Raw genomic sequence first — 17,526 nt, forward strand, 5'->3', positions numbered from 1 at the left:
ATTGCCAATCCTCCTCCTTTTTTTTTCTCCCTTTTTCTCCCCAAAGCCCCGGTAGATAGTTGTATGTCATAGTTGCACTGCCTTCCAGTTGCTGTATGTGGGACGCCGCCTCAGCATGGCCTGACAAGTGGTGCGTCGGTGCGCTCCCGGGATCTGAACCTGGGCCGCCACTAGAGGAGCGCATGCACTTAACCGCTAAGCCACGGGGCCGGCCCTCTAATAGTCCTTTTAATAATTTGTATAGTCTTCTTTGATACTCTACCAAAATTTAATTTCAACTTCTTTGATACTATACCAAAACTTGTGGTAATTTCTTAAAAGGAAATTGCCGTGTGGAATCTGAAACAATGTTAATGAACTCTTGGAACTTGTTAAATTAAAATCTATTGGTTTTCTTGTACTTCGAATGGATCTTTAATCCGTGCATGATTTTGTAACATGATATATGGTAGGTGATTTGGAAATATTGGTTCACTCAATTATGCAGATCTTCCAAATATTGAAATATTCCGTTATATATTTTAAAAATCACCTTGGTTAAAATCACCATCAATCTCATCAGAAAGTTTTAAGTATTGGGAAGTTGCATCTGGGTGGCAGATACAGATTTTCCAAAACTCTAATTCTTGCTTGAAATCTTGTATTTTATCTTTGGCAACAAATACTGTCAGCTGTTTTCTTTGAAGTGAAAGCCTTGCCTTGTTCATTTTCAAGAAAATATCTGCCGGATATCTAAGTCTGCATAACCATAGTTTGTCAGTTGTCCTCTCAAGTAAAAATGGTAAATGGTGTTCCAAGAAAAAAGCGACTAGTTCAGCTCACAACTAAAACAATTGCACAAGTGATTTCCCTTGAGACCACTGTACTTTGTTGGACAGCAAAAGTGCTTTATGCATACTTCCCATCTTGTCATGCAGAGTATTAAGAAGACGTGTATTATGGGGCAAGATTTAATAAAACTGTTAGTTTTTAATGCTTGATAAAGATATCCTTAAATGAAACTGTCATTTTTTCTTTTCTTCTATGAGTGTGTGGTGGTGAAGAATAAGTGGTTACTCGTACAGTTTGGTGCTGCTGCCTTGCTTTGTTCTAAGGTACCAGCAGTTTCATCCACCATGCTCTTGTACCATTACCAAAAGTTAACATGGTGATAAAGGCACATGATAGCTTAGTGTTTTTCTGAACATAGTTTTAACCTCTTGGAACCTCTAAAAGGGTCTCAGGTCCCTGGCGTGGTGTAGACCACACTTTGAGAGCAGCACACTTGGTTGCTCTAAGGAGTTGTTTGCCCTTGCCCTTTCTATCAGTTTACTCCCGTGTGATGGCCTTCTACACCGTTGCTCTAAATGTGCTCTCAGTGGTTGCCTCCTCGGCCCAAGCAGAAAACTTAATTCCTCCTTTCCCTCATCCCCACATTCAGCCTGTCAGTAAGTTCTGTCCGTTTTCCCTCTAGAAATCTCCCAAATCCATCTACATTCTCCTTTTCATCTTCATCTCCAATTATTGTAAGAACCACTATCCTCTCTTTACTGGGCCACTGTAATAGCCTTGAAATTGGCCTCCCGATTTTTGCTTTTGTCCCTTGCCCACCTCTCACCTTTTATATCACATGATTCACTCTGTTTGCCAACTGTCGGACATGCTGATTTTCTTCATGTTGCTCTGACACATCAACTTTTTTCTCCCTAAGACTTTAAGACCCTGCTGTTCCCTCTGCCTGATACATTGTTCCCTAGTCTTTTCACATGGCTTATCTCTCCTCATTCTAATCTCCTCCAAAGGTTTCTGGGGCATCTCCCCACCACCTGTTGTACTACCATATCACATTCCTTTAATTTCTTTGCAATACTCATCACCATCTGAGTTAACTCGTTCATGTACTTATTTAGTTGTTTGTTTAGAGATGTTAATATAGACAAATAAGTGTGGGATAGAGGAGATGTCTAGGCTGGAGACATATAATATGGCATCACCAGGATATAAATGGTGTTGGTATTACTAGGAGCTTTTTGAGTGAAGTGTTTGGGTTGAAGCCAGGTTAGAGAGCAAAGGGGTGAGTGGGATATGAGGAAATGGAGAAGGCAGAGTCTCCTGTGGAGTTTCATTCTATTCAGAGGAGAAAGGGGTAACAGCTGGAAGGAGAGTTGGGCTTTGAAGCTTTTTATGTTTTGTTGTTTTTTGTAAAATATGTGATACTTAAGGAGATTTAAATGTGGCTGTGGAAGTGCTAGATGAGAGGGAGATGTTAAATATTTGAGAGATGTAAGGAGGAGTAGGTAGGTGTATCTGTTTTGGAAAATGGGAATTTGAGAGATTTTTGTCTGGATGCTAAGCATAAGCAGGGAGGTGGGACTGGATGGTTTGAAATAGTAATTGAGAATTAGTAGCAATTGTGAAGAGGGAGAGAGTGAGTTAGTAGTAGGACTGCTCGCAGAATTGAAGTGCCATTTGCAGTTGATGAGCAGTGACCAATACTGGAGCCAGCCTACCTAGTGGTGTGACTTTTTCTAGCACAGCTTAGTTTTCTTTGGATTCAGTCTGAGTCAAAGCAGATAGCTGGTTTCCTATAGATCAGGACTTTTGCCAGGTGGTTTCGTGAAAAGGCCAGAGGGGCAGGTGAGTTTAGAGAATCGACAGGTGTATTTGTGAAATGATGTAGTTTGTGAAGTGATGTAGTGTAGGAATTCATCTTAAGTTGAATAAGGAAGGAAACGCAGAAAGGCTAATGCGTTGGTTCAGAGGCTGTTAAAGAATGGCCACTGTATAGACTGTAAGGCCCAAAGAGCCATAGACCATGTCTCTTTTGTTTACCATTGCATGTTTAGTGGTCTCCTGCACATAGTGAGTACTATGTAAATCTTTGAGAAATGAAGAAATACTGTTTATGTGCTATTACTTTCTTCTCTCCTTGTAAGTTCTTTAAAAATCTGTATTTTTGTCTCAAATGTTTGATGGTTACGATGATTATTATAAATTACTTTTTCTGTTTTTTTCAGGCCAAATAGAATAATGAGACTTCGTTTCAATCATTTTGCTACAGAGTGTAGTTGGGATCATTTATACGTTTATGATGGGGACTCAATTTATGCACCCCTAGTTGCTGCCTTTAGGTAAGCTCAGTTATATAAGTACTAGTTAATCATTATTTGATTTCTGAAGTCAAATATATCTCCTAGATTGCATTCCTCCCTGATTCACCTTTATTATCACTTAACACATCTATTTCATGGAAAGAGTACTAGTTCTAGAGTCCTGTTACTTGTGTACTAGTCCTCACTTGGTTTCCTGTAGCTATCGGGTATGTTTCTGGGCCGAGTACTTGACCTCTCTTTTCAATTTCCTGTTCTATAAAGTTGTAATAGTAGTGTCAAGTTTACTGCTTCTCAGGGTGGTGGTGAAGTTTACATTTTAAAAATGTTTTGTGAGTAATATATGAAATAATATTATTTCTGTGAAAAATTTAAATCAAGAATCATGTCCATCTTGATCCTTGTGTTCCTAATTGCGTAGACCTTCAAGAGTTATTCGTTGAATTCAAATATGGTTGTGTGTGTGTCTGTGTGTGTGTATTTATTATATGCATTAATACGGGTGAGGAAAACTTTTTGGGAGAATACATGTAAGATGAACAATGGTTACCCATGGGGAAATGAGGAACATACCAAGTATGTATTGTGATTATTTTTTCAACAAGTATATTCTGGGTTTGTAGTTAAACAAAATAGCTTAATACCAAATATATGGGGTGTTCTGAAAATGTTTTGGCATTTTAGTTTTTATTAACAATAAGTAGTTGTGTTGTTTATTATATTTTTGACCACATGAGAATTCAAAACCGTTCTTTTTTTCTTCCTTCTACTTGATAGAGGATTTTAAAAACATGTTATTCTAAAATGCACATCCCCTTAGAGAGCCATAGTTATCAGTTTTTCATCTGCAGCTGACTTTCTGGATTCTTTCCCTCAAACATTTTATTTCCCTGACTTTAAAAAGAAATCAATTCAACAAATATTTTTGGTATTCCTCACGTGGGGCTAGTCTGGTTGCTGTCTCATGTTGGTGAGGAGGTAACAGAGAATAAACAGTACATGAGGAGCCAAAGGACAGAAGAGATCAGGGGACTAATGTGCCCTTGTGTTTCTTCACTCCCTTTGGCTTAGAAATCTCTCCAACATATCTTTGAACTGAGAACCAAGGCCACTTTCTGCGTTTCAAATATTGACTTATAGGGCCAAAGAACAGAGTGGATAGGCCATGCTAAGGGTTAAAATGTCATTGGCCAAGTGTTAGACATATATATTTTTATGCCAGCATTTGAAGCATGCCTTGGATTATAGCAAGAGGCACTCCAAACTTGAATACAAGCATGAAAATTATCTATAGTATGATGTTATCATGATAGTACTTGTTCACTTGATACTGAGTTCATTAATCAAAATTCATAGAGTCCGTGTTATGTGCCAGGCACTTTGAATCAACTTGCCAGAAGCCCTTGTGGGAACATCAGCCAAGCAGATGTGCATAACCCTGTGGTTCACCCGGACCGTGTATTTGATGAGCAGACATGTGAATCAACAGCAACAATAAAACAAGCAGAGGGCTGTAATTGTTCTAGTCAGTGACTTTTGAGAGAAGCCAAAGTATATGTACAGATAACAGGAGGATTTTTAGGTTTCTATAAAAAAGTTGGTTAACTGGTAGTATAAATCAATGCATTGATTGTGTTAAAATTTATCTTATGATATATTTGAGTGTGAATTTTCTAAAATTATAGTGAGAATGTCTGTTAAAAATTGACATAGACCTGAAGCACAAAACCCCTAAAGCAGTGATGTGCAGAACAATTTGAAAACCTCTGTTTAGGCCATTATGTCCTGTCACAAGATGGGAGCTGAGGAATGCTGTTGTGTCAGGAGGACTTTGGGTAGAGGAATCAACCAAGTCTTGATATCCTGGGGGCCTGGAATGGAGAGAGCCTGGCGGCAAATAGTTTACCCAATAAAGAAGAGAAGAACCACACAGGATTCAGAAGATGTGGACTTTTAATCTGAGTTCTGCCCAAGTCTCTGTGTGAACTTGAATAGATTAAGTGCTCTAGTCCTCAGCTTCTAAAACCTAAAATGAAGGTGTTGTACTTTGTTTTTCTCTAGGTGTATTGCAAACTCTAAAGTTTAATTTGACTCCAAACTGGTTGATCACATTTATCTTTTATATATTGAAGTTCTGAATAAAATTTGTTTAACAGTTCCATTACTAGACAAATTTGAGAACCCTGGGGCATGGCTCTTCCAGCTTGAGGGCGTTATGATTTGGTGGTGCATTCAATTCAACAAATACGTAAATGTAGCCTTTGTGGAGCAGCTCCTCTGCTAGGATCTGTTTGTAGGGGATGCAGAGGTGGTAGTGGTGATGGAGGAGAGTAGTTTTCCTCTCTGAGAACATTCTTCAAAGAACATTATTTCTTTTAGGGTTTTTTTTTTTTTTTGTAAAGAAAGTCCTATGTTGCTGAGGCACTTGTTTAGACTATGATGAAGAGCTATGAGAGGAAGTCTCCTGAAAGGGGGAGTCAGTCTGTCTGTCTAGCACCCGATTGAAACTGTGGTCAGACATGGCGCACTTAGAGATGGTGGTCAAAGGCAGGCACCTCTCTCATGTTTTTGGACCCTCCTTCACCAATCAGAAATATAGACCCTGCGTGACCCCATCACCAGGCTCCAACCCCTGACTTTAAGAACCTGGCTTATCTTCCACATCTCCCTGCCCTTGAGGAGCATATACTCTAGCAAGGAGACAGATGTGTCAAACCCAGGATTACTAGTAAACTAGTATGGTGTAGTTGGTAAAGTCAGGCTGTGCCCCAGGTGTGTTCAGAGAGCCCACGTCTACCTGGCACAGGTATGTTGAATTAAGAAAATATCTTAGTTGAGCAATTTTCAAAAATGGTTCTAAACAGTAGTACTCTGTGTTTAAAAAATATGATTATGAAGAACCCCAGGGCAGGCAGTTCTTGCTTTGCTCAAGTTGAAGAACTGGCTACAGCCTAAGCTGCGCCTCCGTTTATTTATCTACCAGGGGATAGGGAGGTGGGAGGTGGCTCAGTGACAGTTGAATGGCATGCCTGCCGCACTGCTTTCTCCCCCACACGTTTTCCATTGCCTTGCATGCTGGGTTGAGGCTGGATTTGTATTCATTTACTCTGTAAAAATTTATTTTTGTCATAAATCAGTTGTTTTATTTTCACACTGGGAGAAAGCAGCACATTCCAAAGCTGTCACGATTTCAAGTTTTTGAAGTGAAAAGAAGCAAACATCTAAGGCTCTCTAACAGTGGGGAAGCTGATCCCCTTTCTCCAGCATCGTGGGCATCTAGTGCCCATGGCCCTCCCTTCTGTGACTCTCTGTCCTTTCTCCCTCTACCCATTCTACCATTCATCCTACACGTTTAAATGTCCCCACCATGTAAATGATAAATACCATTAGCCATCACTTGCTGAGCACACGCTAGTGTGAGGCACTATTGAAGCACTTCCCATGCTTTAAGAGTTTGATTCTCGTTACATCGCTGTGAGGTAGATAGGATTTGTCTCATTGTGCATTGGAGGAAACTGAGTCTGAGAGATGTCAGTGACATGCACAGGCATGTGGAGCAAGGATCAGAGCTCAATCTCTTTGCTCCAAAAGTTCATGCTAAGATAACAGAGTTCAGGTCTCCCACATGTGGCTGAGGCCCCCAATCCTCTCCTGTGCCAGTATTTCTTATGGGAAGATTGCTTTTGACATATGTACCTGTGTCTAGGTGGCCCTGCTCTTGCATGTATTTACCCCTTCAGCATTTCAAGGGGTTCTGTTGTATAAAACCAATGAAAGCATGATGATGGTTGAAACCTTCCTTTTAGATCTCTGATCAAATGGCACCTCTTCCAAGAGGCCTTCCCTGACTGCCATTTCTAAAGTAGGACTTTTTCTTCTTTTACTCTGGTCTATTTCCCTTCATAGCATTTATCTCTGCCTGGCGTTATATATACACACCGGGGAGTGGGGGTGTATCTGTGCTTATTTGTTGTTTCTCTAACGTGAGCTCCAGGAGGGCAGGGACTTGTTCACTGTTGTGTTCCTGGTACTTAGAACAGTGCCTCACGTGTAGTAAGTGCTTAGTAAATATTTGTTAGTTGAATACATAGTAGAAAATACTTCATTGTTTTGTACTTCAGAGTCCTAGGGTTCCTAGAGTTCTGTCTTCATATTTAAAACTCTCGTTGAATGAAAATCCAGTCCCCTCCTCCTCCCCATACCCTGCTTATGTACTCTTCCATTTCATCATTTTTGTGTGTATTTACATAAATACACATAAATGTACATGTATACTAGGCCCTTTGTTTTGCAGCTTGGTTGTATTTATGACTTGTCAGAATGCCTTGATGAGCTCTTTGTTACTCCTGTAGACCTACAGATATGTAATGATTTATTCAACTCTTGTGGATGAGCATTTAGGTGGTTTTCAACCTATTGCCATTCTGAATAGTGCTGCAGTTAGGATTCTTGTATATTTTCCTTTGTGTATGTGAGCAAGTGTTTATTCTACGAAGAAATAGAATTGCTAGGTCATAGTGATTGAGCATTTAAGATTATCATAGGCCCTAAGGTGAGAGTTTACCTTGTGTGTGCTCATAAGATTGTCACAGGCACTAAGGTGAGAGTTTACCTTGTGTGTGCTCTAGGAAAGCAAAGAGACTGGTGTGGCTGGGGCTGAGTGATTGAGGGAAGAGAGTAATGGGAGGTGAGATGTTTGTTCACTGGGTGGGGTTGTGTGTATGAAGCAGATTGCATAAGGCCTAGTAAAGATTTAGGCTTTTACCAATTGAGGTGGTGGTGGTGGTGATAGTCAATTGATAACTGGGCAAAAGATGTGAGCATACAAAGAAATGCAACAGGTAAGTAAACATAGGAAAAATGATTAACCTCAAGAGTATAAAAGAAACTCAAAACCACAATTAAAAAATCACTTTTCACTTATTAAATTAGCAGAGCTAAAATAGGACTGGTAATCTTCTTTGTTGGCAAGGTGAGATGGGATGGACCCCTTCACTCTCTATTGATGGGATTTCAATTTGGCATTTCTTCTGGAAAGCAAGTTGGTATATGGATCAAAAGCTTTAAAGCCATCGTTTAGACCCTTTGACTCAGTAATTCTTTCTCTCTCCAGGCGCCCAACACGTACTATTATATACTGGGCCCTGAATGAGATTCTAAAAGCTCTGAGGGAGCTTTTAGTCATATAGCAAATGCTTATGGTGTATTACTTGTAGAATAGAGTATAAGGTGTAATATGTTATCAATTAGACACAGAAAATACATCAGAATGCTAATAGTACTGGGATTATGGGTGTTTATCAAACTTCTTTATTTCCATTTTTACTTTTCATGTCTTTCAATAGTATATATTTGGTGTTGATCAACTCATAAAGTTTGTTACTTTCTGTGATTGTGGAGGTTTACTCAGTTTTTCAAAGGAACATTATAAAAAGTTTTATTAAAAAAAAAAGAAAGAAAGAGTAGGGCTGTTGATTTTAAATCTCATTAGAAATATAACCCAGAATAGAGGAGAGCCTGGCAAAAGATTCAGATCTGTTCCTCAGAGGGTCCAGAACTGATAGGGTAGCACTATGCATTTGTCACAGAAATTTGCCCCTCTTCCTGGAAGTGGTTTTTTAAATTGTAAGGATGAATTCCAGTTCTAATTTTGTGTCTGCCACCATGTGATGTGTCTGTAATTGTGCTTCTCTTTATAAGAAATGTGTTTTCATTTCAGCGGCCTCATTGTTCCTGAGAGAGATGGCAATGAGACTGTCCCCGAGGTTGTTGCCACATCAGGTTATGCCCTGCTGCATTTTTTTAGTGATGCTGCTTATAATTTGACTGGATTTAATATCACTTACAAGTAAGATATTTAAGTCTAATATTTGTGATTTTATTCAAAGACTATGTATTGTTTTAACAATAATAATGACTAGCATATCGAGGCTTATAACTTGCTGGGCATTGCACTGAAAGCAGTTTACGTGGATTGTCTTATTGAAAGTTCTTTTAAAAACTCAGGTACAGGCACTGTTTTTCTACTCATTTTATAATTGAGGAAACTGGTGGGAAAATGTAAAGTAAGTTGTTGAGGTAGTCAGGCAACAATTTCAATCCAGGTCTTGGTACTGTTGAGCTTCTCCTGGAAGAGAGGGGCATTTTCCTGCCAGTGGATAAAAACATGGGGATTTTTTGCTAAGTACAATTTAAAAAATATTAGTAGTTTTTATGTACTCAATAGTTGGCCCATTGATGACAACTTAGTTGAGGTTTCAAAGGAAATGTAGACAAACAGACTCTAGGCAGCTTTTGGAATTTGTTGAGGTGGGAGAGAGGCTAACTTTTGTCTTTTCTTTTTTTCCTCCTAAGAAATGTTTATTTTCATAAGTAGTTAAATTCATAAAATGCCATAAGCAAGGTATCTGTGATAAAGAGCTTCTGTGGGCCACAAAGCCTACAATACTATTTGGTCTTTTACAGAATAAGTTTGCCAACTCTTGGCATAGGCAGTAACCGCCATGTGTAACCTTTGTGCTGGGTTCTTTTTCTGCCCATTTTCTCAGAATCTCGGTATTCTTTCAGGCCTGTTTAAAGCCGTCTCTATCTTGAGACGGTATGGTGATTCAGTTTTCCAGGAGCCCAGGGTTCTTGACTTGGCAGCCTTGGGCAGCTTATCACAGCAGTAGCAAGGTGATTTTTAGTGACACCAGTAGGCATAAAGGCTGGTTCAGGGAAGAGGCTGTTGAGTTTGGTTGGGTAGATGTCTCAGCAGGGTCTAGAGCTCAGAAGAGCTGTCAGGGCTGGGGATGTCAGCTGGGAATCACTGGCACATGGACAGTGACCGACTGGCCTATGGGGTGTGTGCACAGTGCAGAGAGGGACAGCAGAGGCAGGTAAGGGGCAGAGGAATGCCAGTAGGTTGTGTTTTCACAGAAGCCCAGAAAAGAAAGTCTCAAGAAGGAGGGAGCTGACAGCTATGAAGTTGAGTAAGCAGAGGAGGCCCTAGGTGACCCTGTGGGTGAAGTCAGGGGCCTGGTGGGGACACAGTTCAGGATGGAAAGTTAGAAAGTCATGGCATTGAGAGTGGGACACTCTGAAGAAGTTCGGCTCTGAAGGGGAGGGGACAGAGGTGAGAGGTGGGTTTAGGCCAGAGATTCTCAAACTTCACGTGCACAGAATCTCTTGGAGGGCTTCTTTTTTTTTTTTTTTTTTTTAATTTTTCCTCCAAAGCTCCAGTAGATAGTTGTATGTCATAGCTGCACATCCCTCTAGTTGCTGCATGTAGGACGCGGCCTCAGCATGGCCAGAGAAGCGGTGCTTCGGTGCGCGCCCGGGATCCGAACCCGGGCCGCCAGTAGCGGAGCGCGTGCACTTAACCGCTAAGCCACGGGGCCAGCCCATGGAGGGCTTCTTAAGACACAGATTCCTGGGCCCTACCCAGAGATCATAGCTCAACAGAGTGAGAGCCTGAGAATCTGTATTTCTGATAAGCTCCTAGGTGATGCTGCTCCTGCCTGTTCACTGTCCGCATTCTTTTGAGTGGCACTGCTCTAGCCTTCATCCAGGCCCCATTCTGGGTTCCCTGTAGGTTCCTAGGTCCGGGGCTAGAGGGCAGAAGCTTCACTGTGGTAGGGTCCCTCACTGTAAGCCTTGGGGGAGAAGAAAAACTCCAGGGAGGGAGCACCCCAGGAGAGCAGGTACTTCAAACACCTCTCAACAATGGAAGCCCTCTACCATATCACTGGAGATCTTAGCTCTGTGGCTGGTATCTTCCCCAGGAATGCAAGTTATTCTTACCCTGATTGGTCGTTTTCTTTCTTGGAGATGGGTGTAGGGGGAAGCCTTGATCTCTCTTAGAGACCAGAATTAGTTTTTGTTAAATGTGAAGAAGTGATGAGGTTATCTTAAATTTTATTAGCTTCTTGGTTCTAAGATCTCTATTCTTTAAAAAAGAGTCCTAAAATGTTTTAGAGGTCCCAGACCCTTTACAAAGCCAAATAAAATGGTGGTTGTTATTTCCAGAAAAATGCCCAGAAGCACTTACAGAAAACATTGTCATTCATTTTCCAGGTGTCCTCAGGTTGCGCTGAATCCTAGCTTTGGGCTGACCTCAGCTGGAGGACCCCTTAAGGCTTGTAGCCACAGCTATTCAGGTGTTCCCTCATTTTCTTTTAAAAGAAAAAAACCCAGATAGTTATATTTTATTTTCACACAAACTGGCATTTGATCTTATTTCTCATTCTGAGTCATATTTTAAGCATAGAAAATTAGTTCCATTATTCCAGTTTAGATTGATATACAAGCAGATGTTTTGACGTATTACCCACCATTTTCACTTTTTAGAGATTCAAAGATAATTTTTGTTTTGAAATTTTTTGTAGCTCACTGCTTTAAAGAGTGCTCAAGATTAATTTTGGCACATGAAGTACACCTATGCCTAAGGGCACATGAGTGGAGAAGTTGAGTTTCAAGGAGAAGTTGAAGTTATACTTTCCCTCCTGTAGTTTAAAAGGTGCTAGGGGTTACTTCCTCCTCTTTGTTTTTCTATAATGTTAAGTTTTGGTTGCATGCCATTTCCTCATATATGGTTAATGAGTGTGTCTGTAGGAAATTATTTGACGTATTATTGGTGTAAGGCATAGGTTTGAGCACGTAATGGAAATGTTTTACCTCAGTTTTCTTATAGGTCTTTTATAAAAATGAAGTGTGATTGTTGTAGCCATTCCAGCATAACAAGTCCCATCTGAAATTTAGACTTTATTTTCTGTAAACTGTTGCCTTGCAAAGGCCTTTTTCTTAATAAAGATAAATTGACCTTTATTGAAGCTTTACTCACGTGTATGTATTAGTATATAGAGACAGTAGGTGCTACTTTCTAGAGGCCTACAAGAGTGTCATTCAGTCTTTTTATCAAATACTTTTTTATTCTGCTTATGGGGCCTTGAAAAATAGGCATATGCATGTCATCATATTATAATTGTAGTATAGATTATAAAAATACTGATTTATAAAATTTTATTATAGATGTATCATAGACTAATATTTGGGTGTAGGCGTGATCATTAATTAGTTTGTTTTTGTAACTAATTCCTGATTTTCTGACATGCTTTGCTACAAAGTTTCTTTTTAGTTTTCTTTACAGGCCTTAGAAGAAATCTACACTCTTAAAGTATCTTGATAGTCCAGTTATCTCCCCCTTTTTAAAATCTGAATTATGTCTTTTCAAAGTGCTGCCAATATAATTATCTTGTCACATTATTATGAGACATATGATAGTTAAACTTCTGTATTCAGTTAAACCAACCCTCCCTTTTCTTCCATTTGAAATGAGTAGATAAACTTACTAAGGAATTTTAAACACACCAATCTGGGCAATTATCTTAAACAAATTTTAGAAACTTTCAGAGATTATCCAGAGGGATATGTACAATGAGGATGGTAGTGTATTGTAGTTTGTTTTATCTTTTTTCTCTCCAGACTTTGAAGCATGCATTTGGCAATTCTGTAATACTCGTCATTTGTGGGCTACCAAGAATAGGATAGTCATCCCACCCTTGAGAAGCTAAGCTTGGATATTTTACAAGACTCTCTTCTCTCTTTGTGATTTCTTTAACTTGTCTCTTCTGATGAGAATCTAACATGATTGATTTGATTTCGTTACTTGCCCTAGCTATGCAGTGTTGAGAGACCCCATTTAGGCTGAGTGGTAAGTACTACAATTATACTTGTGAATGGACTGGAGAGACAGTGAGATTCTTAAACCTTGTGTAGGGGAAAGTTCTGCTAAAAGTGTTGCTTTGTGTTGATCTAATTTCCCCCCACTGTTTTTATAGTTTTGACATGTGTCCGAATAATTGCTCAGGCCGAGGAGAATGTAAGATCAGTAATAGCAGCAACACTGTTCAATGTGAATGTTCTGAAAACTGGAAAGGTGAAGCATGTGACATTCCTCACTGTATAAATAACTGTGGTTTTCCTCATCGAGGCATCTGCAATTCAAGTGAGATCAGAGGATGCTCCTGCTTCTCAGAGTGGCAGGGTAGGAGCTTCTTTCATTTTTATTTATCTTCCTGTTTATAGTATGTTCTTACAGTTTAATAAATTATAGATTGACTTTATTCCTAGCTTCTGTACCATTTGTGTTAGTCAAATATTGGGTAGCATTTAAGTTTTCATATCTCTTTATTTAGCTTCTTACAAATCTCTGAATTTCATAGATGTGTGGTTGTGGTCTCTTTAGAATTGTGGAGGGGTTTGACATTCTTTGCAGTTCATTCATGGAAGTTGGAGAACTTGGTCTCAGCTATAAGAAGACATAGCAGAGAACCAAGCTGGGACAAGAGCTGCCAATAGTGGTATCTCCTCAGAAACTTTCAAAAAATTCAGAGAAAATTGGCATCAATTATATAGTAGAATCGTAAAGCAGTCACCTAATGGAATTATGTACAGATACAGACTATTAAAGAAGCTTAACAAATTCTTTAAGGTGTGGGATAACAGATGTTACTGATTTAGTGATTTTCTTTATACATTTACCCCTTCCTCAGAACACTTATTTTGAAAGGAAATGTGCTTGTTTAAATGCTTTAGTTTGTTTGGTTTGGCTGACATCAAGGAGTTAAATGATTGAAGCATTTGAGTACCTATCACTGTGCAAATGTTGCAGCAGAAGGCAAACCTCCCAGGAATGGAGTTTCTTAATTTTCCAGGAAATGGATAGTTTGTATGTTTACTCTTGAGACTAGCCTTTACATTTTAGCCCTAAAGTTTTTCATTTAAATTAATAATTCCTTTGTCTGCTCTTTCCTCTGAGAGCTGCTTAAACAAGTATTTTATTACTAAAAACTCCTAACCTGGATATGGTCAAGCCATCATTAGAAAGTATGTGATTTTGAATTTTAGTAGAGATTACCCTTGCTCACTAGCTTTAAGTAAATTGAAAGCACGAATTAAAGGGATTTGTCTGATATTTAGATGCTAAGGGAAAGGCTAAGTATTCTTTAGATATTTGTTGTGTTTAGATGATTAAAACTTGAAATGCAATAATTTTAAAGCTGCATTTTGTGAAGCTAATTTGTTATGTTTTATTAGGTCCTGGATGTTCAGTTCCTGTACCAGCTAACCAGTCATTTTGGGCTCGAGAGGAATATTCTAGCCTAAAGCTCCCCAGAGCCTCTCACAAAGCTGTGGTCAATGGAAATATAATGTGGGTTGTTGGAGGATATATGTTCAACCACTCAGATTACAACATGGTTTTAGCGTAAGTTGTTGTAAACATTTTTGGAAGAAGTTTAGTTTTCCATTTTGAAAATTTATAAAGTAGAGATAAGCAAAAAGAAAAGAAATCAGAAGTAATTCCATTACCAGAGGAAAATCCCTGTTAATATTTTGGTAGTAATATTCCAGACTTTTTTGACATATTCATAGTTTTATTTTTTGGTGAGGAAGATTGGCCCTGAGCTAACATCTGTTGCCAGTCTTTCTCTTTTTGCTTGAGGAAGATTGTCTCTGAGCTAACATCTGTGCCAGTCTTCCTCTATTTTGTATGTGGGGTGCTGCCACAGCATGGCCCGATGAGCAACGTGTAGGTCTGCACCTGGGATCCAAACCCGTGAACCCTGGGCCACCGAAGCGGAGCGCACGAACTTAACTGCTGTGCCACTGTGCTGGCCCTTATTCTTAGTGTTTGAGATTGGGAGCCACAAAGAATTCATGGTTGTAGTAAGCAATAATTCATCTTTTCCAGGTACTGTCTGTCATATTTTGCTTTAGGTACATAAGGTTGGTTCTATATAAATGGTGGATTGTTTTACCTCTTAATTTAATTAACATTTCTGTAGATCAAATAGTTTGAATTTATAGTTTGCTAGTGGAAATTATGCCATTGTCTGATACTTCCCAGGGTTCAAGGTCTATTTGCTGGTCCATGTGGCTCATCTTAAAGGGAGAATATATGTTCTCACAGTGGAATTAGGTATGGAGACTGACTTTTGGGAGAAATTTATGAACACTTGTTCATGCTGATTTTGTGCCCTGGGAATTTTTTCTCGGCGTGTTCTGTTAGTGAAGGTTGTTGAAAACCAGCAGCTGTTCTTTAAGGGATTCTGGAAATATGACAGTGGTGGCATAGTTTCTGAATTCCCCCAAATATAGTCATTAAAACACATAGAACAAGTAGGATACCAAAATCAAAAGCACATTGGTAACATCTATAACAAAACTTGGTCAGAAGGTATCTACACGGATGGGTGGGGCTAAACCATTGACAGCTACAAGACCTGTATGGTGTCAGCATCTGTGCAGCAGGAAGCAAAAGGGAGCAGTGGGCCAACCCACAGTCTCCAGTAACCAGAAGAGATCACTCGAAAACTCAGCAGCAAGCTGCTTTGAGAACAGCAGGTGGAATTGGACAGACTTTGCATATTCTATTGGGTGAGTTCAAGGGATCTGTAGTAGGATCTGAAGGGCTGGAGCAGTGTGTGTCTTATTGAATATTGAAATGAACTAGCCAAAGTCTCTTTGCAGGAGGAAGTTCTACACTGAGGAGAAACTGCTGGGAAGAGAATTCAAATTGAACAGGACAGGGACAGTAGAGAAAAAGTAAAAGAAATTCTGGATAACAGTCAGGGAGGGGAACAGAGCCAAGAGATCTCAACAAGGAAGCTGCCATCTATTTGAATAGTACACTACAACAACAGAAAAGTGGCCTAGAGAGCCAAAAAATTAGAAAAACTGTCCTAAACCAAGCCTCCCCTGTAAAAGTTCAGGGAAAAGTAATTTTACTTAAAATTGAGCAAGAGAAAAATATCAAAGTCAAATCTCATAGAAAGTTATTACAGGAAATAAGAGACTAAGGAGTAGAGCAACACCCCTTCTTCATGAAAGCATAATAGGAAATATGCTCACAAAACTGATGAAAATTACAACTTACTATTCCCAAACAAGCTCAAGTACAATAAGAAAGTGATATAAAACATGAAAGAACAATATAATCAAAACTAGACAAATTCGGAAATGAGATGATAGAAATTAGGAAAGAATTTAAAAATAATTTCAGAGTTAATGACAAACCTAGAAAGAACACAGAATAAATAAACACAACAGATACTCCTTTAGAAATAGAATATGAAAAAGGAAATTTTAAAAAATCATAAAGAAATAAAGGTTACTTTCTCCTATTCTTTGTGGTAAGTACAGTTAAAAACCGTGGACACTATATATAAAACAAACATGAGAAGACTCTGAAAGGTAGAGAGAAGTCAGTCTGTCTAGGAACCTCAGGACCCACAGAATGACATAACAGTAAGTTCCAAGGTTTGTCTTATATATCCCAGACTTGATGTTGGAAAAATCAGCAATCTGGAAATGCCAATAGGCTTAAGCCTAAAACCTCCCAAGAAAAACCTGTTCTTTCTAGCTCGAGGACCAGGAAAGGGGCAGCTTGGCCAGACAGAAAACTTTTAGACAGTAACCACTCTACTCCAGCCAAACACCGCACAAAGAACTGTGGCCCCACCCTCACCCCTGCCAGCAAAGTCTGAGTGGAGAGTCTAGATTTCCACCCTTGCCAGGACGTAGTGAGGTGCTCCAACCTCCCGCCAGTGTAGTGTTAGAGAAGGCCAGTTAGGGAGCTGGGACTTTCTTCTCCACCAGGCAGTAGTGAGGCCTCTCCACTCCTGTGACATCAGTGGAGACTATGTGGGGAGACTGGATTTCTACCCCTACCTGGCAGTAACAACAGTAATGAGCTGACCTTCCCCCTCTCTGCTGGGGTGGTGTCAGAGGAGACCTGCTATAACAGAAGATTTAAATAAGATCCAGAATTTCATGTTGTGGTACCCAAAATGTTCAGATTTCAATTGAAAATCATTTGTCATGCCAAGAGCTGGGAGAATCTCAACTTGAATGAGAAAAGGCAATCAAGAGATGCTGACACCAAGGTGACATAGATATTAGAATTATCTGACAAGAGTTTAAAGCAGCCATTATAAAAATGCTTCAGCGAGCAATTAGAGACACATTTGAAACAGATGAAAAATAGTCTCACCAAAGAACTATGATATGAATGATAAAGAAGAATCAAATGGAAACTTTAGAACTGAAAAATATAGTAACCAAAACAAAAATCTCACTGGGTAGGCCCAGCAGCAGAATGGAGAGGACAGAGAAAAGAATCAGTGAACTTGAAGATAGAACAATTGAAATTCGTCAATTTGAACAACAGAGAGAAAATAGAATATTAAAAAAACAGAACAGAACCTCAGAGACCTGTGGACTATAACAAAAAATCTTAACATTTCTGTCACTGGAGGACTCCTGGAAGGAAAGGAGAAAGATGTGTCTGAAAAAGTATTTGAAGAAATAATGATTGAAAAGTGCCCAGTATTGGCAAAAGACATGCATGTACAGATTCAAGAAGTTGGTTGAACTCCAGCAATCAATCCCTGACTCC

General features: G+C 39.4%; 1 protein-coding gene across 2 annotated transcripts in view; it reads left to right on the forward strand.

Moving 5' to 3' along the window:
* Window positions 1-17,526, forward strand: part of ATRN (attractin) — a 161,045-nt gene that overhangs the window by 39,419 nt on the left and 104,100 nt on the right. For both annotated transcript variants that reach the window (XM_004433802.3, XM_087445542.1), the window contains exons 3-6: window positions 2,997-3,110; window positions 8,809-8,937; window positions 12,908-13,113; window positions 14,166-14,334. In XM_004433802.3, the coding sequence (XP_004433859.1) occupies window positions 2,997-3,110; window positions 8,809-8,937; window positions 12,908-13,113; window positions 14,166-14,334 (618 nt within the window). The remainder of the gene's footprint in view (window positions 1-2,996; window positions 3,111-8,808; window positions 8,938-12,907; window positions 13,114-14,165; window positions 14,335-17,526) is intronic.

This window comes from Ceratotherium simum, chromosome 21, assembly GCF_057802395.1.
Source record: "Ceratotherium simum simum isolate JZ-2026a chromosome 21, ASM5780239v1, whole genome shotgun sequence".
NCBI classification, from domain to species: Eukaryota; Metazoa; Chordata; class Mammalia; order Perissodactyla; family Rhinocerotidae; genus Ceratotherium; species Ceratotherium simum.